A 25,221-nucleotide genomic window follows, 5' to 3' on the forward strand; every position below is an offset into this window, starting at 1 on the left:
TTTTATACCATCTTAGGTGGCACAGAAAGTAGATCCTGAATGAAATGGTGGATATGTAATATAATCTGTTGGGATGTAAGCCTTCCTTTGAAAAATGTTCAGGCCTTTTCGCTGTATCCCAGAGAAATTTTGCAGATGCATGTAAATGATAGTCACTGTAACCCATAGTGATTTGTATTGTCCAGTGTGTATATCTATATATATACATGGCCAGCATCAGTAATTACTACCTTGTTGGGCTTTATGCAGGTGATATATAATAGACATTTTCCATTGGCTTAGGTGATGAATAGCTGAAATCCTGGTGAAGGAGCTGTTTTCTCTCTCCCTGCTGCTGTGAAGTTCCCAGGGGAAATAAATAATGCACAAGACAGGCTATGTCCTGCAGCACAGAAGTGAGATTTCAGTATTGCTCTTGCTAGAGATGATTTCCATAGATTAGGACATATGAGGAAGGAACATACTAACAACACCCAGGTTGCTAATAAACCTGAATATACTTGATTTGGACACTATGGAAATAATACCAATACACACAAATCTACAAACACAAACCCTTTGAGTAACATTAAAACTGTTACTTAACTCAATAAGCATTTCAGGAAATACAAAGAACAGGCTGACTTAACAGTCCCAGTTATAACTCAAGAACTAGCCAGCTTCAGAACAAAGCTCTGCCACCACATTTGCCTGGTGCCCTTTTGATAGTGCAAGGCCTTAGGGCAACATAACAGATTGTCTCCCACCACTGCACATGTCCACCATCTGAGCTAAAAAAAAATCAAAGCAGTGATGAAGAACGTGCAACATGCCTGAGAAGCGGTAATATAAGCCAGTTGTTTCAATGCTGTGGAAAGAGGAAGGGTGCAATAAAGGGTGCAATAAAGGAACCTACAGTTCCCCTAAATCAGATAGATGTTACTATACTGTTGCTCAAACTTGATGCCCTTAGGCTTTTTGGTAAAAGTGATAGTTTTTGAGCAAACTTATTTCTGCGAGAAATGTAAGAGGATGGCCTTTAACTCTAGAATGAGGGCAAAGTTGGAAAACACTTTTTATATCCCTTTACCATGGCCTTTATCATTAGTTAACACTTGTTGTGCCTCTGCTCCCTCACCCCTACAAAGGCCAAGCCTGTCAGGGTTCAAAAAGCATTGGGACACCACTCTGAGGCACATGGTGAGATTCCTGGAGTTGTCCTATGCAGGGCCAGAAGTTAGACGCAATGATCTCAGTGGGTCCCTTCCCACTCTGGATATGCTATGATTCTAAGGAAAGAAATATGACTTCTGTGTCTCAGCAGAATGTTAGGCAGCTCCACAAATTTCTACTTGTGGCGCCTTTGAGGAGGAAAATGGTTCAGCATCTCTGGGATGTGCTCCTTTGCTTTGATAAGAGCACGAGGTTATGTGTTTCAGCTGCTTTCCTGACTCTCAGGCACGACCACCAGGAGGTCAGAACACATCCGAGAAGCAAGATGAACGCATTTCCTCTCCGCCCGCCGTGCCCTCGGTACAAAACCATCTGGGAAGCTGATGGGGGAGCCGGGGGGTAGATCAGACATCCCGCTGCCGCCCGCCGGAGGATGGCTCGGCTCCTAGGGCTGGCGGGGGTGGTTTGAAGGAGGAGAAACAACCCAAAGAGCGGAGGCCGCCCGCTCGGGCCGGGCTGGGCTGGGCGGGCTCCTGCCCCTCGCCGAGCGGAGCCGCCGCCCCGACAGCGCCGGTGAGCGCGGAGCGCCCCGGGAGCGGCGGCCGAGCCCGCCCGGCCCGGTGAGTGTGTGCGGGACCCGCAGCGAGCGGGGGGCGGACCGGGGGTGCGGGGGGTCCCGGGAGGGGCCGTGCCCGCGGCCGGGACTGCCGGGCTGCACAGAACAGGTCGCGCTGCTGTGACTGCCCCCGGAGTCTCCTTACGGAGTAACTTTTGCCCCTTGCGCGTTCTCCGCGCCGTAGCGGCTCGTCTCGGTGGGTACCGGGGCATCGGCAGGATCGGGCCCAAGGCAGGATACTGCCCCCGCCAGAAGTTTCTGTAGAACTGTCGGCATCCCCTCTCTTGCAGCCCCGGCGGGGCAGGAGGAGCGGCAGGAGAGCGGCCGCAACCCCTGGGTCAGAGCGGGTGGACCGAGCCGTGCGGAACAGGGACCCCCCCGCTCTTGGCTGCGGACACAGCCCTTGGGACCCTCGGGGCGGCGCTGATCTCGGGCATGTACAGTCCATGTGCGTCGTTATGCTTTGCTCTGTGTTCAGACATGGCTTGGGCTGAAAACTTCTTGTCTTCTGATATACACTGCGTCCCACTAAATGAGCACAGAGAGGAGTGATGTTTTCGGTAGAGCTGAAGGAAGGATATTTTTAATAGAGTTGCTTTTCTTATGTGGGGGCATGTTTTTGAAAGTGGCCAGCAGGTATTTGCAGCTCAACTCCGTGAGCCAGGACTGGGATAGTGGAAGTCCTGGGCTGTGAAACTGAGATACAGAACCAGAGCCTTGGTGGCCCTTGCATCTTCAACTTGACAATTTCCCACTGAAGCAGTTCTCTTGGGAAATGCCCTACTAAAATCCTTCAGGAAAATAGGACACGTTGCTGTGGGTATCTGTTACATGGTCAGGCAAGATGAGCAGCAGCAGTGTCTGTGGGTGAACATTACTATTAACATATTTTTAATGAGTGTTATTAGCCTAACCCATACTCAGTGCATCTCCTTCAGGCACAAGTGTTTGCCGTGAGCTGCCAGGCAAGGACCTGAATTGCCATGCACTTGGGCAGGAGAGCCACTGTAGTGTAGTACGCCTTGGTTTGTGAGGTTTTGTAGTTCAGTTTTGTGATGATGATAATTCTCTTCTGCAGCTCTGACTAAAGTGATATCTACCTTCACAGGCATCTGCTTTTAAAAAGTTTCTCCTAAATATATGTGAAATGTGTTCTCTCAGTCCTTAAGGAAAAGCAGAGCATAGAAATTAGGAATGGAAACTTCAAGCTGCCTCGTCCTTGTTTTCGGCACAATAGATGCTTCATGCTGCTTCCACATGGGAAATGCACACTCATGCATTAAGTGTGATTGCCACAGATGTGGAGAGAGTTGAATTGATTTGCCAAAGGTCAGAGAGTCAGTGTTAATACTGGAATCAGACCTGGGGACTTCTTGGCTCCCACCTGGTAGATGACACTGTTTTGTTAGCGTGACTTTGATGTATAGGACTCACTGATCTGTGTTTGCAGTGGCATCTGCAAGGAACACATGACCTGTGCACACCAAGGCCGTTGTACCTGTTTACCAAGAGCTCAGGGAGTGGCCCCTCCCAACCTAACTGTCTTCCTCTTTTTCTTGCTTGGAGCATTACACCATACTAAGAACAATTTATTTTTTTATAGTACCCTCTCCCCCTCAAGTCAGACTAAATAGCCCTGGTCAGGGACTGTGGAACTTTGTTTCCTTGAGTAATTATTTCAGGCCGGGTGATGACTAGGGCACCAAAAGCTGCATGTCCTGCTCCCCTTTTGGTTTTTTGTTGGTTCTATGCATGGCATTAAGAGTTTCTGTATGTTTCTGCTTGATGTGTCAGAGGGATGCTGGTGCTTGCAATTCTTCTTAACATGGCAGTGAGCAGTGGAAGGGAATCTGATCTGCAGTAACCTAACACTGGTGTTCCACAAGCAGGTCTGACTAATTTCTGAGTTTTATTTTTTAAGAAAAACTGTATGGCTTTCAAAAGGACAATTTTAGGCTGGCATTTGCACCTACCTGCTGACTGTTGTTCTGTTGTTTCAGTATCTTGGAGCTTGCTTGCAAATTAATTAACACCATATGATATCAGGAAACACACTTAATGGGTTGTATTGTGGTGTACTTCTTAGCTTAAATTAGTTCCCTGAGTGCAATGGGTACACAGCACAAGGGGTGTTTCATTTTTCTCAGTTGCATTGTTTTCTTCTGACACATCTGCATCGCCTCTAAAACAAATGCCCTGGCAAAATTTAAGCTAAACTGAGCCTCTGTTGACTAGGTGAACATTAAGAAGCAGTGTATGAAACCCATGAAGAGTCTATATGAGTCTCCCTCCCGACCTGTGCTGTCCTGTCCTGCACATTCTGCTCCATAGAATTGCAATAGCAATCCATAGCAATGGTGCAATGGAAAAGGAAGCTGAAAAAAGTGTTTTTTTCTTTAGATCCCAGTTAAAATGAACTGTTGGGTGGGCCAGCTCTTTTGCTCCCAAGTGTTATTGCAATCCATTTATACTGGAGAAAAAGCAGGTTTGCTGCCAGGTGGCATATTTTCCATCAGCACATGTAATTTCTGGGTGGTGAAGAGAGGTAGAGACTCTGGTTTTCAGGCTGGAGGGATTGTGGCCAGGGTGTGTACTGGGCAGCATTGTCATGTGTCCAACTGTGAATTCCAGGTTTTGCAGGGATGTGGGTTCAGCTGTGTAAGCAAAATCTTCTGCCTGTTCACTCAACCATGGGCAGTAGGCAGGGAAGCAGGTAGCCAAGCTTCAGGCAGCCTGAGGGATGGAGAGCTGGCCTGGGGTGCAGCTGCAGCAGGACTCTTTTTTTAGCTTGTTTGTGCTTACACACACATGTGGACCATGCAAAGTTGGCTGAGCCAACCTTGACCAGCAGTTCAGCAAAACAAACAAGTTTTACTGCCATGACCTGAAGGCCAGAATAGCTGCTGAGCTTCACTGGAGCAGGGACAGCTTTGATTTCTGTCATGGAGAGGAGGCTGTCATATAGGGCTGACTCAAAACAAACACTGTGCTGTGTTGGTCCAGCTTCTTCATGCAGATGCAGTCATGCAGATCCAGTCATTTGGGGTTTGGGATGTCTTGCTCCTGTATTTGGTGGTCTGTGCTGCCCCTGGCAGTGTCATGGCCCCTACAGCCCTGCAAGCTGGGAGGGCAGGGCACAGCCCATTTGCTCAATTTGGCCTCACAGTGAAAGACTGAAACAGAGAAGTGAAACTGTACACATGGTCTGGTCAAAGAAGGTATGTGGGAGGAGGGAGGTGAAGTGAAGGGGCTCAAGAAAGCAAGAAATGCATCAGCCAAATACCAAGCCCCTAAAGTACCCAGCTCAAAAGCCCAGCTCAGCCCAGCTCATCATGGTTTCATCAAGCTTTGGATGACAGTCGGAAGGTCTCAAGTGGTGGTAACAGGTGGAAATGAGGGTGGTGGGTTCCTGCTTCCCACCCCCTTTGTGCATAGCTGGGTATTCTCTCCCCTGTCTACCTGCAACCAGCATGTCGAGTCCTCTCCTCCCTCTAGTTGAGGGACTTTGTTCCCTGTTGCATGTAAAATTTTATCGCTTTTCTCTGCTAAAAGATGATAATTTATCTTTTGCGGTTCTGTGTTTCAGATCTTCCTGTATGCTCTTAGACTTACTTCCTGCCTCTTCTGTGTATTCTGTTTCTCCCATTAGCTCTGTAAACCCAACTCCCCAAGCAAGTATTTCTACCTTGCAAGCTGCTTACAGCAGCTAGATGCCTTTTCTAGACAAACCAATCCCAGACAAAACTGTCCCAGCCCTCGAATTTATGCAGCTGCTAATTTGACCTTAATCCATTTTCAAAGGAGAGGGCTGGTGGGCGAGGATGGAGTCAGAGGAGGGAGGTCCTTGCTTGCCAATATGTCAGCAAGGCTGACAGACCTACAGTGTGATCTGCACACTTTCCCATGGGAGAAGCAGCATTTACACTCTCCCCTGATCATTTCAAACTGGTTATTTCTGGTCTCTTGAGCTTTTATGATTATTTTATTAGGTAAAAGGGTGAGTTAATCTCTCGGTTCATCAATTCCTAGTTTAGATAACTGCATTATATACCCAGCTTCTGCCTGAACTTCCTCATTCATTTGCTTTGTGTTTTGCAGACTTCCTGGCTGTTCTTCAGCAGTGGGTGACTGAATATAGTCTGCATCACAGTGATAGTTGTAATGTGAAGCTTAATAAGCACTTGCAAAGCCGCATAGCAGGTAAGTGCTCCAGGGGTCATTCTTCCTTCCAGATTTGATGTGATTTAAGAAAGCAACTTGATGGGCTCTCACTAGGAGATCTTGAGCCTTGGAGCAAAAATGCAGAAAGGAAGTCGGTGTGGCTCATAATTTAGTAAATGTTCCCAACAGCGAGATTCAGACAGATTCTTGAAAAGTAAAAGTAGCAATTTGTGAAGGTGTAATTTGGAAAATGCTTCAGTGTAGAAGATCAGTCTTAAAGGCCTCCCTCTTTTGGACTTTCATTATAAAATTGTTTTTATCTGACTGCTTTGTACTGTTGTGATCTAGTCAGGAAGTGATGGCAGAAGGGAACCAACAGGTCTAAAGCTTTGCCGACATCAGCTACTGCTGTGTTTCCTGCTGTGCAGGAGAACTTGCCACAGCTACTTTACCCAGACTGGGCAAGTACTAAATCCCCCCTCTTTCAGGTGTTAGAGGGATAGCAAAGGTCTGAAAGTGCTTGGACAATCTCCTGATGGTCAAGGGTGACAGCAGAGGCAGCCAGATTGAAGGGAAATAGTAGCTTTCACAAGTTGTCAATGTGCAGTTTTCATGTTTGTATGAAAACCCCTAAAAACACGCTGAAAGGGGAACTGATGGGTGAAACCAGTATGTCTGTCAGTGCTGATCTGCAAGTGTGTGATGGGAGGCTCTGTGGGTACCAGTGGTGGGAAGGAAAGAACTGGAACTGATGACAGAGGGAGCTGCCAGAGCAACAGTCCTGGCTGCCACAGTGTCCTGCTTAGGTCTGAGTACCTGTTAGCTCATGTTCTCCATGTGATTTTATTTCTTTTATTTATTCTGGATCTGTGTTGGGTGGTGTCTGTCCCCTTTTTCCCATCGCAGAGTTCAAACGGCTGCTCTGCTCTAGCAAAGCTCAGCTCACAGAATTCCCTGGCATGTTCCTCCAGCCAGCCCTGCTCAAAGCTGTGAGAGCTGGCCCATTGCCATTCTCCTGTGTGTAAATGAAGTTTTCTCCTTTTCCTTTCCCTTCGCTACCTTTCTTATTATCCCTCTTCCAGAGGCAGGTTTTTCTGGCTGATCTAGCACATTATTTGTGTCAGTGATATTTGCCTCAAAGCAGAGATGCTTTTTCAACATTTATAGGGAAAGCATTTGATGCATCCCACTGCCATGTATGTGGCTTGGAAAAACCAAGCATGATGTTGGCAGGGATGAGAACCATTGCAGCCAACTGTTGCAGGCCTTAAGCCCTGTTAGGTACAGCCTCTGACTCATGTGGTTATTCTGGTTGCCTGGCAAAGGAAAACTTACTGTTCCTTCACTTTCGAAACCAGGGGGAAGAGCACGTAGAGAAGGTTCTTCTGCCTGAGGAGAAAAAGGCATGAATTACAGATGAGCCACCTGTGTAACCAACTCATCTTTGGGTTGCCTTGAGGGATGGTGGGCACCAGCAGTTGAAAAGTTAGAGTTTGTGGCCAAACACAAATGAAAACAATGTAAATTGGCTTTAGACTGCCTTGCTTTTAGCTCTTCTAAACTGCAGAGGATTTGGTGATGTGTGGTGAGCACCTGATGAGTGGAAGCAAATGGTTCCCACAATGTGTCTGCAGGAAGGTAACTCCCTAAGACAAGATACCGCCTGCCTGTGCCAGAATCCCAGCAGGGATCCAAAACAGCTTGTTTTGGAGGAAGCACACGCAGTGATAAGGAGACTTTCCTACAGGTAGGGCCAGTTAAGCAGTAGTCTAAACTGCCTTGGGAGGCAGGGATTTTCTGGATGTTTTTCAGAATAAAGTAGACCAAGACTTGCCAGAAACTAGCCAGGCACAGTGTAGGCCATGAGTGTAGGCAGAGGGAAGAAATTGTATTGCTTTTTCAGACTTCTTTTTTCGCTATTTTTTAAGCTTTTTTCTGTTAACACATACTAGACGTGGAACTAAGATGTTCTTAAGCTTAAAAGGTGACGTTTTGTATTCACACTATTGTGCTTTTCCTGGAAGGGCTTGATCTTGTGTATCTTTATTTAGAATGCTTAGATCCTAGCCTATTTCCTCCTGCGTATTTGGGTAGCTTACTTGCACTGGTTTCAGAGGAGAGTTTGACTTCTAAAGGCCTCTAGGGATTTAGCATCCAAATGCCTTGGGACTGTTGGAAATGTGAAGGAAAATAGTTGAATTTTCAGCAGCACAGACATTTCTGCACCACAGATTGCAACTCATTCATGGTAATTGAGATGACCCTTATCTATTTCTTCCAGACAAGTAGGGGCAAGGATGAGAGAGATGTCTTTACTTTGGGTAGCTGAAATCCACCAGCTGGCCCTCTGCTACTGTATCACGCAGTGACATAAATTATATGGCACACCAGGTGACATAAGCACATAGAGCTGTACTGTGGGTGACCCAGTGAGCTGGCTGTGCTCCTTCTTAAGTGTCATGGCTATGCTCTTCTGCTGCCAAAGTCAAAAGGTGGTCTGAAGATGCTTGGATGATGTCTGTCCCATGTCCCTGTTGACTTATAGCTGCATCATGCTCTTGGAATAGGTGCAGGGTTATGATCTCATGCTCTGAAGGAGTTAGAGGAAGAAATGTCAACTGAAAGGAACATGTTTGTGTTGTAAGTCATCCACAGCATGTGCTCTTAGCTCAGCCTTTTATTTGCTGCTTGTCCTGGATACTTTCAGTCTCCCATGTGAAGCTGGAAGCTGTCTTTACTCCTTGCTAAACTCCTTCCCTGCTGCAGCAGAGGGGATTTTTGTGCCTGTGAACAGGGGCCCCACAGCTATGACTCACAGTTCCCATTACATGGTAACTTAGTCTTTAAGTGTGCATAGAGGCTGTTCCTTGGCTTTCAAACAAAGCCTTCCTTTGTTGTGCTTATGTTATAAAGGAAACAAGCTATGTTTTTACCCCACACATCCCAAATGAAAACCCTGTGGCTTCACAACGTTAATATGTGTGTTTGATACTTCTGGTACAGCAGTGCAAGGTACATGGGTCTTAGTGCTGTGGAGTCTCTTCAGAGCTTTTCTTCCCAGCATTCAGTTTACAAATTCTTCAGGGAAAGAAAGAGCTTAGAGCTGTTTCCTTTGGTTGGTAAGAAGAGGGGACTGAGCAAAGAGCACATGAAAATTATTAAATATGGGTACATGTGGCAATAGGCTGGTCTCTGAGTCATTCCCTTGGGTGGAAATGGCTCTGAGTTGGTGGCCACGGGTGCTGAAAGGATGAACTTCATGGAAATATTGCACGGAAGTGGGGCAGTTTGTTTTCTTGTATGACTTTGCTTTCTTCTGCTGTTTTCTATTTATCCAAACTCATATTGAAAAGCAGGGCTAGCCAGCAGTCCTCTGCAGCCAACATATTTGTGTGTGTGCGTCTGTCTTGGCAGTTTTAAAGTTTATGACTAGTGAGCCAAGACTGAGATTACTTCCCAAAGCGTTTGTGTTGTTTCTGCTGATCTTTTCTCATCACCAGGTAATAAAGTAAGAGGGTCTGATTCTTCCTGCAAAGGCTGTCTGCAATGCAAAGTGCCTCTGCGTAGACCAGGGAGTCATCCTAGTGGGAGTCAAGGAAATGGGGCAATGCAGTAAAAGTGCTCTTTCTTGTTCTCTCTTCCTTCCACACCCTCCACCCATCCCTTCAGGGGCTTTTACAGTCTGTTGGGATGGAGTTCTTTTGTTACCATTTCTATTTTATTTAGGGAACTATATTGTGTTTTGTAAAAAAGCTGAGATTTCAGGCAATGGAATAAACATTGGCTTTTTATTTCTGTGGTAACGTTTTAGCTACAATAACCAGCTTTTAAATACAGTTCCCTCCCCAGTTGTTTGAATACAAACACCAGTAACTAATTAGCAAAACAATGGTCCAGTATCACAGAAACCTTCAGTCCCAGTCAATGTTTTTGAGTCCTGTTTAAGCAGATTTTTGGGCCTGCAGGTCTCCTGACATAGGAATGTGACTGTCACCAAGTCCAAACTGTCATGGAGTAGATGATCTCATATCAGGCAAATTCCCAGATGCAATGACAATTTCTTTTTGCTGTGTATTTGTTTAGCATTTCAGTGTGGAAGTGTCTGACAATTACTGTGCTTTCTGCTGTCTATAATATGTAAGTGCTCCTTATTCCATGACTGAAATGGGACTTAATGGTTTCACACGTACAATGTAATCCTTTTCCAAGTCATGTCTGAGTTTTGCCGATATCCTCGTGTGTTCTTCTTAGATGTGCTGGAGTGGTGTATCCCTGCTGGCAAATCAATTTTCTGATAATGTTTCCACCATCTCTTTTAATACCAAAGCATTTGTTCCAATGGCTGTACAATACACAGTTAAGTTGGGTGTGTAAGTATGCAGAGCATATGTTTACCTTAGGTCAGGAGGGACAGAGTAGCCCCTGCGTGATTTAACAGCACTGGTGTGGGGTTTTGTCAGCCTTGTTGAGAGTTAAGTGAGGGCAGATTTAAACAAACATCTTGGCAATTGAACCCTTTTTGTATCATCACCACTTTCCCCTGAGGTGACTGCCAGACCAGACTAATGAGCCATGGCTGCCTGCACGTGCAAGGAGATGTGTCGCTGAGGGAGTGACAGCCAGAGGGGGTCCCGGTGTGAGCACCAGCAGGAGACCAGAGAGCATCTGTGCAGTGACATTGCTTTATACATTGTGGTTGACACTATTAGGCTTCTGGTAAAGCAGAGGGCCATCGTGTCCATCTGTGTGGAGCAAGGGAATTACCAACTATTGCCCAGGCTCCCATCACACTGAGTTTAGGAGGGAAGTAAGTGTGGTAAGTTAACCTTTTAGTTTTCTGTGTGTCTTTCCTCCTAAAAAAAAAAGCCAACCAAAACCAGCAAAGACCACAAAAGTTCCATCTACTGTAGTTGTTTTCCTCACAATTGACAGATAAAATTTATTTGGCTTAAAAAGCCAAGCTGTTCCTGGCTGTGATCCTACTACAGCAGCTCAGTACGTGGGTGGGTTCCACATACACACTTCCTACCTTTCCTCTCCTGCCTCTCATGCAGCCAACACTGCGTTCCAATTTGTGAAATCCCTTCTTAGCCATAGCAGGGGGAACCCAGGGCACTGCACAGGCTGCCCCTGTGCTGCTTGCTGACAAGAGCTGAGCTGGCTTGCACATTCAGGCAATGGGCAGGATTGTTTGTCTCCTGATCTCCATGGGCACCCTCTCATGGGTCCACCTTTGCCGTGAATAAACAGTGAGTGATTTGGGGGCATGACCTGGCTCTGTGTTTATTAGTTGTTACAGCTGCCTTTAATGGTGGCTGCTTGCCTTGGGGGCTGCAGGAGGGAACCAGAATCATGTTTTGGTTAGTGGCATGATATCTGTATGCATTGAGAAATAATGACTTTGAAATGGCCAGATAAATACACACTTGCTGATGAAACTGAAAATCTAACATGTGCCATATCCCTGGGTTTTGGAAAAGAGCCCTAAAAGACAAATAGCTCCCTCTGAGCCAGAAAGAAAACTTTGTACTGTCTAGGCTTTGGGGTAAGGGGGACCATGGGATCTTGTGGCAACATCTTATAAATGCGTCTGTGTTCATCGAAAGCTGAGGCGGGGAGGAGGAGCTCTGAACACCCTGAGTGCTACTGCAAGGAGAAAAGAAACAAGCTGTGCTGCTTTTATGCACAGTGGTCAGTGGAGTGTTAGGGGTTCAAACTGCAGCAAGGGAGAGTTAATGAGACCTGAGAAATAGCTTCCTGATGGTAAAGGCAGGAAATGACTGGAAGACGGGAGAGAGACTTCCTGTCTTTCCTAAGACAAGTCAAGCACTCCTGCGCTTGGAGAGATGCTGACAAAATCCCTCCTTGTTTGGAGCTGGGGCTACATGGCAGTGTCTGCTTCCAGAGCACTGTAAGTACCACTCACTGCTTATCTCCCCCGAATCCGCCTGTTCGTGGGAAGGGAGCACTATCTAGTCCTGTACACAGGATGAGCATCAGCATTTCCTTGGAAATACCTGATCTGGTGACCCGCAGGAGGAAAATATTGCTTCCGAAAGTCGACAGCAGACCTGTTGGGCAGGATGTCCGACTCCGGCTGTGCGGCTGACCCTGTTGGCACTGCACAGGCCTGGGACAGGACGTCCACGGATGTTACGAAAGGCTAACGTGTTCTCAATCAAACAGCAAAACAATAGCTATCAGGCAAGTGGCCTTGTCCAGCCACTGTGCTGTGGCCAAGCAGCTAATCTGGGGTGGGGTTTCCAGGCATGGTTTGGAAGGCAGTTTTTCTGCCATACTTGACTTTCATAGTCCTGGGCAGGCCAGCTGGCTTGTCATGGTTTTAAACATGGTTATGTTACCACACTCAACACCCAGGCCTCCACACTTCATGTATTGGTGCATTTAAAGTGGTCCTTCCCCGCTTTAGGCTTTGGTAGAGAGCCAGAGACATAGTCCAGTCCCACCTGTCTGCGCTGAACTAACTACAACTGTGCCGGCAACTGGAAGTTGGTACTTTGTAGCACTAATTTAGTGCTCAAAAAAAAAATCAGAACATGAGTTATCACTGCTGGGGCTGGCACTGTTCTGTCCCAGTTGGCAGCTCATCACACCAACACGATGCACACAGCTTAATTCATAGCAGAGGAAAGATCAGAACAAGCTGGTGCTGCTCAGGCTCTGAATTGGATTTTTTTCCTCCCAGTTTTCCTGGCTGGGCTGTGTGTCCTGCAGCTGACTGTGTGCTCAAGAGATGGGAGAGCAGGAGCCTCTCCTGGCTGCTCCATGTTGGATGAACTCTGGGTGGGCTGTGCTGGGTGCTGCTACAGCTGAGGGTGGAGTGGGATGTGTGTGGGTCTTTGTGGCTTTGCACAGGTCCAGGACACATTCTCACTGCACCAATGGAGTCTTTGTCCTGGGGAGTAGAAGCCAGCTGAGGATCCTCATGTGAGCACCTGGGCTCTTGCTACTTGTGCCAGGTGAAAGCTGGGCAGGGTTACATGCTGGTGCATACGCAGTGGGGTGGGAAGGGTAGGCTGGTGCAACAGACCCTTAGTCATCCTGGGGTGTGGGTCAGTATGTGGGTGCTGAGTGTCCATCTCAGCTCTAAGGGCCCTCCAGCTGCATGAGCCTCCCCAGATAATACTTCTTCAGTAAAGATGATCTGTGAGCAAGACAAGTTTCAGGGAAGTCCTGCCAAAAGCAATTCCTCAGGTCCTGTGAAAGCTCAAGTCAAACCTGAAGAGCAGAGCATTGACCTGCAAGTGATGAGGGCAGCAATCTCAGGTGCCAGGGAGGAGACATAGACATGTGCTCTGTTTTTAAAGTATGTGTGTATAATTAAAACATGGAAATTTTTTCATTCTTTTCAATGCAAAAGAGGCAAAATTTGAACAAAAATTTCCAGCAACAAATGGCAGAGACCATTCTGGTATCTTTACTAGGGTATTCTTTTCTCTAGTGGTACCTTTGTCTTTTACTTTAAGAGCCAAGCAGCACATATCTATTCCTGAGACTTTACATGTAGCAGCTGGAAGGAAAACTGCCATCAGCACCTGTTCTGAGCCAGAAAAGGCCTTCTGACTGCTCTATAAATGCTGATAGGGAGATGCTGGAAAACAAAAGTATGGTATGGGGTTGTCTAAGTTAAATGCATCTTTCCAAGTTTTTGGTAGGAACAATAATACTGACATGCATTTCTGCAGTTCCCACTTCTCTGTCATTGTGCATGTTTCTTACAAATCAGAGCTTGTAGTCCCCACTAAGAAAAAATATGATTTCTTTCAGTGGCAGCTGGACATACCTCTGAATACCTGCAGAGGTGGCAATGGTTTCTGCAAAATGGAGAAGGACATAGTGTGTTACTAAGGGCTTTAAGCAAACTTCTATTGTTTATTAGCTCTCATTAACGTGGCAGAAGCATTTTCAGATGATACAGTCAAAGGCCAAAAAGCAATTTGTTTACTGTGTTACAGCAAGAGGACTAACCGTGGAGTTACCCAAAGCTCAACCATGAGGGAGTATGGCTGGGCCTGAAAGCCCTCAGACATCTTCCCAGTAAGAAAGTCCCAATTGCAGGTTAGTGGCTGGTTTGAGCTATTAATCTCCAGTCAAAACAAGTAGCAGAGTCCTTTCCAAACCTCAAGGACCTTTCCAATGAGAGTGTCAGAAATTGTATCTGTTCCCAAGAAAGTTCTGGTTTCAAAGTTTGGCAACTTTCAATGAAAAAACCCTCCCAACCAGCTGTGGTTTCTATCATTTTTTTGAAATGCCTCTTTTCTTGCAGCCTACCAAAGCAAAACACCACCTATTCGGTGCCTTTTGTGTCAGCCCAATCGCAGGAAGCAATCAAGTGTGTTGTAAATGATGTCTTGATGTGTTCCAGGGCATTACTGAACCACATTCAGTGGCTTGACTTGGGTTTTTCTAATTTAAGAATCAAATCTTTAGCTCACTCCTATCCAGGTCATTGCTGAACATCAGCCAGAGCATATTTTGCTTCCTATGATTCAAATTTAAGGGAATAAAAACCCTGAAAAAAATAAATCTGTATGGGAACTCTGGAGTAAAAGAAAGGGACAGATAATGAAAGGGAAATATTCTCCCATGTCTTCAGAGGAGATGGAGGGTTGTCTGGGATCAGAGCACGTGAGCAGCCTACAGAGGCTACAAGTTGCTATTTAAATCTCTTTCTTTTCCTTTGGCAGTCTGAGCAGGAGGTAAAAGTGTCTGAAGGTCCAAGGGTGTGAGGAAGGCCTGAAGGCATTTTAATTGGAAGGGACAGGACAGTGTTAAGACTTCGAGCATCATCATCTCTGTGAAGGACTTTGCTGCTCATGCAGGGAAGTTCCCTGTGGCAGGGTAGATGGTGGGAAGGGAGAGAGAGCACACATTGCCACAAGGCAGCAGCTGTCTCAGGTTGGTCTACACAAACCACATATGAGCTCTATATGTGCCCAGCAGAGGAGGGCATCTTCAAGGCAGAAGGTGCAGGTAGAGCTGCTGCCTGGCTGTGTGAAACCTACTTCCTGTGCTGCTTCCCTTTCCTTACACTGTGCTACCTGTAACCGGGCTCCATGTGAGCCAAACATCACCAAACGTCCCTCTTGTTACGGCTTCATGGCACCAACCTGAACTGCATGGTAGCAGTGTCATCTTTGCCCTTCTCTTGGGGCTCCCTGCGTCATCCAGGACCTCCTATGGGGCTGGTCACTATTCTCCAGATGGGAAGATTGCTTCAGGCTTGAAAGGATGAGGCCTAACCTTCCTGGGAACTGAGGGTGGAGCGCTGCAGGTGCTCTTGGTGGAGCCTACAAACAGGCACAGACTGATCAGCAGCTTCTATCTGTCTGAGCCCTCACTCCCCAGCTGGAGAGTGGCATGGTGTCTGCCTCTTCACTTCTCAGGGTTGTTCAGAGTAGTCATTAACCTTCAAATTGGTGAACCCCCCTAGTCATTGAAACAGTGAATACCACAGAAAAGCCCCAAAGAAAACTAGTTCTGGTGCCAGGGGCAGGTTTGAACAAGTAGCATCACATGCTGGGCAGTGAGGAGAGAGAGCTTTACATCAAGACAGCAAGGCTTTACGTGTCCTGGCCTTTCTCCCTTTCTTAAGCAGCTTTCCTTGGTCTTGCTACTCCTTTCCCTGCTTTCTGCCCACAGGAGTACAAGAGGTGCATTTTCACTTGGTTTAGGGAGGTCTCTGCATTTTCCCCTGGTCCAGGGAGGGCTGGTTTGGCTCTGGCGAGGCTGGCCTGCCTGTGATGCAGCAAGAACCGTGACACTCTTGCTCAAGGGGTCTTTGGAGCCCTGGGGCTGCTGCAAGAAGGTCTGCAGCAGGTAGGTGGACGTGAGTCTGTTACCGAGTTTGGACATTGTCTATATTTTAAATGGGAAAAAAATACCAGGGTGAGAAACTGGGAAAAGGTTGAAGATTGCTTTGAGAATTCGGTGCTCAAAGACTTTGAATACCTTTTCTTTTTTTGCCAATGCTTGAAATGTTGCTAAATTTGATGCATAGATTAAAAAAAATTGCTGTTTCTGTTTCTTAGTCTCCAGCTTGGAAACAATTGTATTCTTTCCCTCTGCTCCACACAAAAGCTGTCTCAACCAGAGCAGGCATAAATATTTAATATTTTTATCAAGCTTAAATAGCTTAGACTGATGTTAAAAGCAATGGAAAAGAGAGCCTTTGTTATGGGGAATGCTGGAGCCCTACAGCAGGCAGTGCTACTGGTTTCACCTGTATTATTGAGTCTTTCCATATTAGCCAGGAAAGCAATGTCTGATGAGCTGTGGGAACGCTCTGCCCGTGCTGCTGCCAAGGCCAGGCTCCACTGACCTTGGTCACCAAGCACCATTAACCTTAAGCCTTAACCAAGGTTAATGTTTGGCTTCATTTTCTGCTGTGATTAACTACAGTAGCAAAAGGGCAGTCTTGACCAGGAGAACTTTCTCTGTTCAGGCTGAAAACAGCCATGCTTCTCACAAATTCATGTGATCTGGAGATTTCCAAGCTGGAAAATGTCCAGTTTTCATTGTGACTCTCTTCCAAACTTCCATGTCTGTGGAATTTTCTGGTGCAAGAGATTGTGTGCATGCTTCCTAACCTACTCCTGCAGAATCAGGTGGGATGGCCTATAATGTTGGTGTGACCTGGAGTGAATTCAGCCGAGCCAGCCAGTGATGGCCTTGGGTATGTCTGGCCTAACCCCTTCTGTTACCAGGGCTTTGGGACAGGTAACCTCTGGAAGTTTTGTGCCCATGGGCAGCTGGGCATGAGAGAGTCTTGAAGGCTGAAAGAAGATCCCAGGGACGCTGACTTCTTTCAACCTTGTGCACTTAAGTAATCTGGGTAACAGTAAAACTTTCCATCCACAGGGACAGAGGTCTAGCGATGTCATCCTGGTCAAGACTACAAGAAGGAGGCATCTGGCCCCTGGCCATGTTATTTTTAAGCTTGGAAAGCACATGTGGTCTGCAAGAGCGTAGCACTAAGGAAAGGAACTTGCCAGCGCTTCCTGCCCTGCCCCAGCAAACTGATAAAGCCCTTTGCAATGCAGGGCAACCACAGTTTATTTTTTAAATGTGCCCAGGCATGGAACTCACAGAATAACTGGAACACCCAGATTTGGGCATTAATTCAGCTTTAATTCATTGCCTGATGAATTAAAGAGTTAATGTAAATATAAAAAGGACAAAACAGGCCTAGAAATGTCTGCGTAAGAACATTTATCTATGTATGTGCATGGGATCTAAAAAAAGGGCAGTTGGTAAATGTTGCACAGGGAGGGGCACGTAGCATTATCCTTAGCACCGTGTGAATTTTCTTGCTGCTTGGAGAATGCATCTCAGTCTTGTTCCCTTCCCTTGTTATTCCAGTCCCAGCCCTCTTGTAAGCAGAGATAATTGCATGCCGAAGGATGCAGTTCCCATGTACAGTAAGTGCTCACACTGAGGAAATCCAGGTTCTTGCAATGAAAAGCCAACAGCTTGTTGCACAGTTAGGATAACAAGGTCCACTGGGATGGATTTATCTTTATTGTGTGCCCTGTGGAGGCATAAATGAGATTGCCAGAGATGTTTTCCTTGCCCAGATGCTGGGACCGCAGGATTGCTGTGGACCAAAGTATACGGAGTTCAGGCCAGGAAGGAGCAGCTATTGCAGGGGGAGGGAGTTACAGCCCCGGAGCACACACAGTTCTCACCATCTCTTGGCTCTCTGTGAGACAGTCTCATTCCTACAACAGGATTTGTTAGGAATGAGATTACTAATTCTGGTCTGAGTGATTAGGTATTTTATTGATAGCCTTATTTCTATAATAAAAACCCTTTTCTCTCGACTTTTGAGGTATAAAAGCATCTATGTTAAAATATCCCTGCTGAAAGAAGAAATAACCCTGCTTGTCAGTCTTGTTCTTCTGAACTCCCTGTGCTAGGTGGTATTGCTAGAGAGTGGGACTGGTGAGCTTGCCACATCACAGCAGTGGGTGACAATTTGAGGTTGTACTGCCCTGAGCAGGCACTTGGGCCCTCAGTATCACTGCCAGCCCTCCAGAAACAGAAATGCCACCTGGAAGGGAACAGCCCAGGCTTTAGCTTGAGAACCATCTGGCCCAGCCCTCTGGGAGGTCTTGTCAGCACCAGCCAGATACCCCAGCGATGGGACCATGTCCCAGAATGTTGGGAATTAAATCATGAGCCCCATGGCACAGAAAGCTTTATTAATGTGCAGTTCGAGCAGCAGAGCAGTAACCCCATGAAGCCACTCCAAAACACAGTAGTAGTGTTGGTCATGCCAAGGGCCTGTGCAAGGGGTGACATGTGACTGTTGCTGGCATGTGGCTGGTGTGTTCCTCCCAGCCATGTTGAGGGCACTTCACATGGCTGTGAGTTGGCTGCAAGCGCAGCTGTTAAGGGAGTGTTTGGGGGACATGGATTGTATGAAAACCACGGTGTTTATTAATGTCTTCCACAGATAGGCATGTCCTATGCACCAAAAATAAACAATGTGATGCTTTTAAAACCACTAGGCCAAAGGATACCCTTTCCAGTTTCACAGTCTCTCTGTCTCTGTCCTTTCTCTCTCTGTCCTGTCCTAAGCCATCGTGAGGCATCCTGGGGGCCCAGCAGAGTTTGCCGCAGCCTGATCCTGATGGTGTTGAAAGGCAGGAAGAGCTTTGCCTGTAGTGCCTGCTTGGAAGCACAAAACTGTGCAGGCTCATTCCCACGCAGATGCACAGCACCAGTGCTGGCAGTGAACGTTGCCCTGATCCAAGCAGGCTGTGTGGGTTCTCAAACATACTTAACATGAAAGATAGTCAGGACAGCCCTGCCTGTGCCATTGCCACATCTGTAGCATTGGCCTTATGTTGAGGAAAAGCAATGCTCATCTCTTTAGCCTTGCTTTCTTATCTGGAGAGCTCCTGCCTGCTTCTTTCCCTTTCTGTCACAGCAATTTTAAAGGAGGGAGGAAGGATGGACATGCCTTCCCACACTGCTTCCAACAGCATCGCAGTGGGTTCTTCGAAGTTCACTTGTTAGGCACTTTCATCCTCACCATAAGCTGATAAAGCCTCTTTGGGAAGTTGATTGATAACTTGCAGAAGCACCATGCACTTAGGAACTTCTAGGCTCAAGCATTTTTTTTTCAAGGCTAGAAAGGATGCCAAAGTTTTTATTTCAGTGTGGACTTTCTTTCATTTTTTAACTTAAGGGATTATAGTCCAAATAATGGGTCATTCTGCCTTTCTTTCTCTTCCAGGGAAGGAACTGCCATGCCCGTGGGAATCTTCCGGGTGTGCCTACTGGTGATTACAGCTATTGTCAACCACCCGCTCTTCTTCCCTAAAGAGAATGGAACTGTCCCTGAGAACACGGAAGAAATCATCCAGAAGATGAAGGAACGTGAGGAGAGCCTTCGGCTGGAACAGTTGCGCTTGGAGCAGGAAATTGCAGACCAGGAAGCCACACAGAAGGCTCTGGAAAAGGCTGCACTGGTAGTGGAGGAAAGCAAAGAGGAAAAGGTCCGATGGGATATGTGGACTGCCCTTTCCATGGTCATCTTCCTGCTGATTGAGCTGTGGAGGCAGGATTTCCAGGAAGGGAATTGGCAGGACATAGGAGGAGAAGAGGATGACATGGCGGTCCTGGGGAAAGCATTTAAAGGAGTAGCTTTCCCTAACAAGGCCGTCTTGGCCAGCTTTTATGAGAAGCGCATCCTGGGTACCACGGGAGACATGGCCAGGATGCGGGAGATGGTGGAAGGCTTTGCAGATGACCTGCTGGAGGCCTTGAGGAGTGTTTGTAACAGGGATGCTGACATGGAAGTGGAGGATTGCATGGGTGTGGGGAGCATGTATGAGAATTGGAGAGTGCGTAAACCTTTCGTCTGTGACCTGATAGTGCCTTTTGCCCCCCCAGAGCCATACTGCTTTCGCTCCCAGACCTGGTGCTCTGGAGACTCTTTTCCCCCAGATGAACAAGGTTATGGCACTATCAAGGTGTGCAGGGCAGATGAGGACGTGACAGGTTGCATCTGTGACAAGACTAAACTAGGGGAAGATATGCTGTGCCTCCTCCATAGCCAGGTCTATACTACCAGGCCCAGCAGCGAGATGGAAGACCTCCTGTGCTTCAAAAATACTCAATATCTGGATGCTGACCAAGTCATGAAGTGGTTCCAGATTGCTGTCACCAAGGCCTGGAACAGAATCTCCCACAAGTATGAATTTGACCTTTCCTTCAGCCTCCTGGACTTGCCAGGAGCCCTGAAGATAAAATTTAAATCAGGAAAATCGATTGCCTTCAACCTCACCCCTGTGGTGCAGTATGAGAACTCTGATGTTTACTTCATCTCCCATTTCCCACGGAGCAGCCTGGCAGCTGACATCCCCTCCAGCACTCACTGGTTTCTCACCTTTGCAGTGTATGAGAGGAGGTTCATCCATCTGGTGTCCAAAACTCTGCCTGCCAATGCCTGCCATGTCAGCTGCCTTCAGATCCTCTCCTTCCTCCATGGGAAGCAGTGCAGTCTCACAGGTCCAAGTGGGCTCACCAACTACCACCTGAAGACAGTGATGATGCATCTCCTGCAAGCTCGTCCCAGTCAGGACTGGGCCCCAGAGATGCTGGAAGCTCGTCTGCAGGACATGCTGAAATTCCTGGAGAAATGTTTGCATGAAAAGAAGCTCTACCACTTCTTCATTGGCAATGGGAAGGTACCAGCAGAGCTGGGTTTCCCCATCATATTTCAGAGGGCTGAGCCTCTCAACCTTTTCCGTCCCTTTGTGCTACGCAGGGATGTTTACAGGAAGACAGTGGACACATTCAATGAAATGCTCAGGAACATGTCTGCACTGATAAATGAGTACACAGTGCACATTCCCCTTGCACACACCAATGGGATCCGTAAGGAATCCCTGTAACCAAAGCCAAACTACGCACAAGCCCAGAGGGCAACTTTTCTGAAGCCTCCTGGAGACAACTGACTTTTCCAGTCCTGGGCCGTGGTTCCTGCAGGAAGGGAGAAGCAACGTGGGGAGGATAGGGAGAAACTGGAAGATGTGGTATTGAAATAGGTTTCTGCTCCACTGCTGTGCTGGCTTGGTTTTATGCAGCTAAGAGTATATTTTTCTGTTGTGCCTCAGTCATGCTACAGTGGTGGTTGAGCAACAAGTACAACTAATTTATTCAGATACCTGCAATGCAAACAGTGGTGGTGGGGTGGTGGTGGCCAATGCTTCATTTCCTTTGGGAATGGGAGATAAGAAAAGGGTGGAGGAATCAATAGACAGGATCTTGGGATCAAAGGAGCCTGTCTGCTTAAAGACAGCAGCACAACTGGTGGGAAGAGCACTCCATGCTGGTGTGGAGAGGAGGAGGGTCATGCACAAGATCTGGACTGGATAGAGATCCTTAAATCAACCACAGCTTCAAAGGGAACTATAGTTAGGGGAAGAATAAGAAAAAAACAAAAAGCCTTGATAGGACTTGCAGCAGCAGTAGTTTAAATGGTTTGTCCTGTCCTTCAGAAACACCCCTGCACCCTGCACATTTCATCTCCAGTGGAAGGGTATAGCGGGCCAGGGTCTGTGTCTGTTTTGGAGTCTTCCGTGGTCACATAGCTAATGGTTTATTTTCCTGGCCATTTTTATGGATAAATGGATAGGAACCTTTTTTACCTCAGATAAAAGAAACATCGTTTTTGTGTTTTGATATTCTGGTTTGTTTTTCTTACCTTGGGGCAATAAGGGTGAGAACAGCTATGAGAGAAGGGAAAAGTGGGGGTTGAAGTACATGATCTTTTGAGGTCCCTTCCAACCCAAACTATTTTATGATTCTGTGACTTCTACAGGTTTTGCTTTCATAAAAGCAGCAATTCTCTAAAATGATCCTGTAATGAAGCCAATCTCAGCAGTCTGGTAGCAGAGTGAACAACCACCCTCCAAATGAGAGTGTGACTCTCTCCACATGGTTTTAATGAGGCCAAGGCTAGCGGGATCACTCTGAGCTAGGAGGAGAATGAGGGGATGAAAAAGGTGTGCATGTAATAGAGTTTGGCAGTGCTGTGTCTGCAGCTCCCTTGTGCTCCACATACACAGGCAAAAGCTCCCTTATAGGGTCTCAGTCTTTTTAAAGACTGCTGCTGTGATGAGGCTCTGAGGAGCTGCTGCCAGCAGACTGTAATATGGTGAGCTGGGAGTGTGAAGGGGAACTGAGCTGCTGCAGGCTTTCAAGCCAGGGGAGAGTCTCGGGGCATGTGGTAAAAAAAAAAAGGCAGAAATGGAGATGGCTGAAATCCCTCAGGAATCAGCATGTTTGCTGTGTCAGTGGGCTGCCCAGCCCCAGCAAGGTGGCTTTGCTGGAGGAGAGTGCTCAGGAGATCCTCATCCTCCTAGGCGTGCTTTGTGCAAGGTCCAAGCCAGGGCCTCAGTGCAGATGTGCTTTGTGCTGGTCACAGAAGCCTGACTTCCAGTGCTAAGGGGCCTTTGCTACCATTTTCTTACACTAGAATTTCCTGCAAAGTTTCACACTAGGGCTTCCCTGAATTCTGTTTACAAGAGGGTTGGTTTTCTGTGAAGTGAGACCCATCAGGGATGATCTTACCATCACTCCACAGGTCCCTTCTTATCAATCCTCTCTATCACATCAGATAGAAGATTTAATCCTGTATCACTACTGGGGACAGCATGAGGCTTATTATCCAGCCTGTTGATAAGCAAACTCTCCACAGACTCTCCCTTTTCCTGGTAAAAACTATTTCATGACCTCATTCCTGTTTGCTATTCTCTGTCCCTCTACCAGTGAGGGATACTTCATGCACAAAGGCAGAGAAAGCTCTTGCTGTCTCCACTCCTGGTTTGTAAGAAAGCAGAGGTAGGGACAGGGAATTCTTTGCACAAATTGCTGCTTCTCTCAGCTTTTATTATCATGGCTATTGGGTAGTTCAGTAATATCTCTGAATAGAAAGTAAGGGTAGGTAGGAAGTAAAATGGCTAGTGGGTAATGCCAGTAGGAAAGAGTCTTGGATCATCAGTGCTTGCTTCAGCACCCTTGGAGATGAGTGCCTGTGAGACTGCAAGAGCTGGCAGAGAGGAGGGCAGGACTAATTGCTAACGCTAACAAGTGTTGCAAGCCCTTGGTTTTCCTTAGTACAGCCAAGCAGGCCTTCCTCAGTAGGAAAGAGAACAGGAGCAGTCACAGGGGACATGACAAGCAGGTAGTGACAAGCAGAGGTGCAGGGAGGGTGGGTCAATACTGGAGCCTGGCGGCTACATCGGAAACTGTGTGAGTTGTTTTCAAACCCAAGCAGCTTGCCATTTTTACCTGCCCAGGTTTATTGCACAGTGCCTGTAGCAGATCCAGCTTTGCATGGGCTGCTGGCAGGCAGGTCACTTTGAAGCATTTGTGGTAGGAGTTGCTTCTAAATGTGTTCCCAGCCCAGCCAGAGAGAAATAAAAACTTCTATGCTGTTTCCTGTCAGAAGTCTAAATTTAGACTGTCCAAAGAATAGAAAAAAATTTGTGACCCAGGTCTCTCAGGAAATGACATTCAGGGTTGAAAAATAACTTTTATATAAGGTTGAACAGGGGGAGCATGAGAAGAAAAGGCTGTTGAACAGAAAAAAGTAACTCCCCTATTAAAATGTCAGAACAAAGCTTTGCAATGCCAGTCTTACGGGCTTGTAAACGTGTCCAAACGGGTCTTTACACAGCTCCAAGCACCGCTGCTCAGATTCAAAGGGAACCTAAACTGATAAGTGGATTGAGTCTTTTGTTCTTTGTTTTCTGTAGTTGTGTGTTTGTTCTCTCTTACTCTATACTAACCCTGATGTGTTCTCATGGGGTTTAGTTGAACCCAAACTAGAGCTGAACCAGTGAATTTATGGATTTGATTCCACTGAAAGAAAATTGCTTGGCCTAATTTTGCTTTGTACAATGTGCTCATTTTGCCCTGAGCACCCTTTAAGAGTCTGTTCTGTGCATTTAGGTTGTGAGGGAACCCACTCATACTTGCCTGGGGTGCAAAGTGCTCTGTGATTGTAAGTTGTGCTCCAGTGAGCCAGAGATCTTCCTTGTAAGCTGTGTACCAGAGGTACAGAAGTGTCCCATCAGAGGAGATGTGGGTGCACAGCATTTCTTCGGATCAGACCTCTAGAGTGGTACAAGGAGGCCATGATGTGAAGCACATCATTCCTTGGATTTCCTTGTCTCCCCTGTATTAAATCTTTGCCCACCAAGTACTACCCCATCAGTAAAAGTTTGGCTTGGCTGAAATCTGGGTTGGCCTTCATAGGAAACAGCTTTAAAGGATGGGGGTAGAAATGAGATTTTATGGTTTAAAGTGAAAAATGTTCTTTTAAAACCAAACTGCATGAGATATTAGTAGCAAACACACGTCTTTGGCAATGCTTGTATCCTTGTAAGACGTCCTAGGGAGGGCTAAATGGCCCATCCTGGACCCCTTTCATGTGTCTCAGTACTGTTCTTGCTATTTGCTAACCAGGTGAATTCAACAGATGAACTCCTAGTGCCTTCTGCTGGTTTCCAACCACTCCCTCCACCCTCTACTTGTGGTTTTTGGTTTTAATATTTTAATATAGGCTCTGTCAAAGCAATGGAAGGAGTGGTGGCTTGATAGCAGCCACTGATGTACGACATAGCCTCAGGAGCCATTTGCCTTTAGAAAATGTCTTGGTCTAAGGTTATTGCTGTTCAGGAGCTGAATGCCTTCTAAAGGGAGCTGTTGGTTGTTCACTCTTCAGTATGTGTATGTTCACTCTGTACTTTGGAGAGTATTTTTCTCTCTGAATTGCTCTGTATACAGTTCTTACAGGGGTATAAAGATGCATTTTAGCAAAAGGAGCCAAAAGTTTATTCAGTATTCAAGCAGGAGGATTTGGTGCTTGTTCACCCAACATTTTTAATGCAAAACCTTTGCAATGTTTTCTCTGTGGTGAAAAAAATGAGACTTTGTGCACCTGTAACAACTTAGTGGCTGGTCATTGAGGGGTTGGCTCTCATAGGAGCCTACCTAGTAAACAGCTTTATTTATTACTTGCCTTTTTTTAGGATTGGGGGTCTGTGTTAGCTCAGAAGCAAAACTGTGGTATGAAGATCAATGTGGCAATGCAGCTGAGATGGGCAATAACAGCAGAACTCTCCAAATTAAGGTCTTCCTTGATTGACAATGCTGTACTTAAACCGCTGCTTTTATAGCAGGACACTGTTGAATTTGTATAGATCTTCTCATGCAGCTTTATTTATAATAAAGTCTAATACAAAATCCAA

The 25,221-nt window shown here is 46.6% G+C and overlaps 1 protein-coding gene across 7 annotated transcripts; it reads left to right on the forward strand.

Annotated features, from left to right (window-relative positions):
• Positions 1–1,452: 1,452 nt before the first annotated feature.
• ITPRIP (inositol 1,4,5-trisphosphate receptor interacting protein) lies at positions 1,453–25,221 on the forward strand. 7 transcript variants are annotated; one of them, XM_071563580.1, is made up of 3 exons: positions 1,453–1,512; positions 5,867–5,968; positions 19,194–25,221. In XM_071563580.1, exon 3 carries the CDS (start codon positions 19,207–19,209, stop codon positions 20,854–20,856), a length of 1,650 nt encoding a protein of 549 aa, XP_071419681.1. In that variant the 5' UTR covers positions 1,453–1,512; positions 5,867–5,968; positions 19,194–19,206; the 3' UTR covers positions 20,857–25,221. The 7 variants fall into 7 exon arrangements, 5 of the variants coding, with proteins under 5 accessions (XP_071419681.1, XP_071419684.1, XP_071419680.1 ...); XR_011698508.1 differs by lacking the exons at positions 1,453–1,512; positions 19,194–25,221 and adding exons at positions 1,520–1,772; positions 7,288–7,516; XM_071563579.1 differs by lacking the exon at positions 1,453–1,512 and adding an exon at positions 1,520–1,772.

The sequence above is a fragment of the Pithys albifrons genome, chromosome 9 (assembly GCF_047495875.1).
Source record: "Pithys albifrons albifrons isolate INPA30051 chromosome 9, PitAlb_v1, whole genome shotgun sequence".
Taxonomy (NCBI): domain Eukaryota; kingdom Metazoa; phylum Chordata; class Aves; order Passeriformes; family Thamnophilidae; genus Pithys; species Pithys albifrons.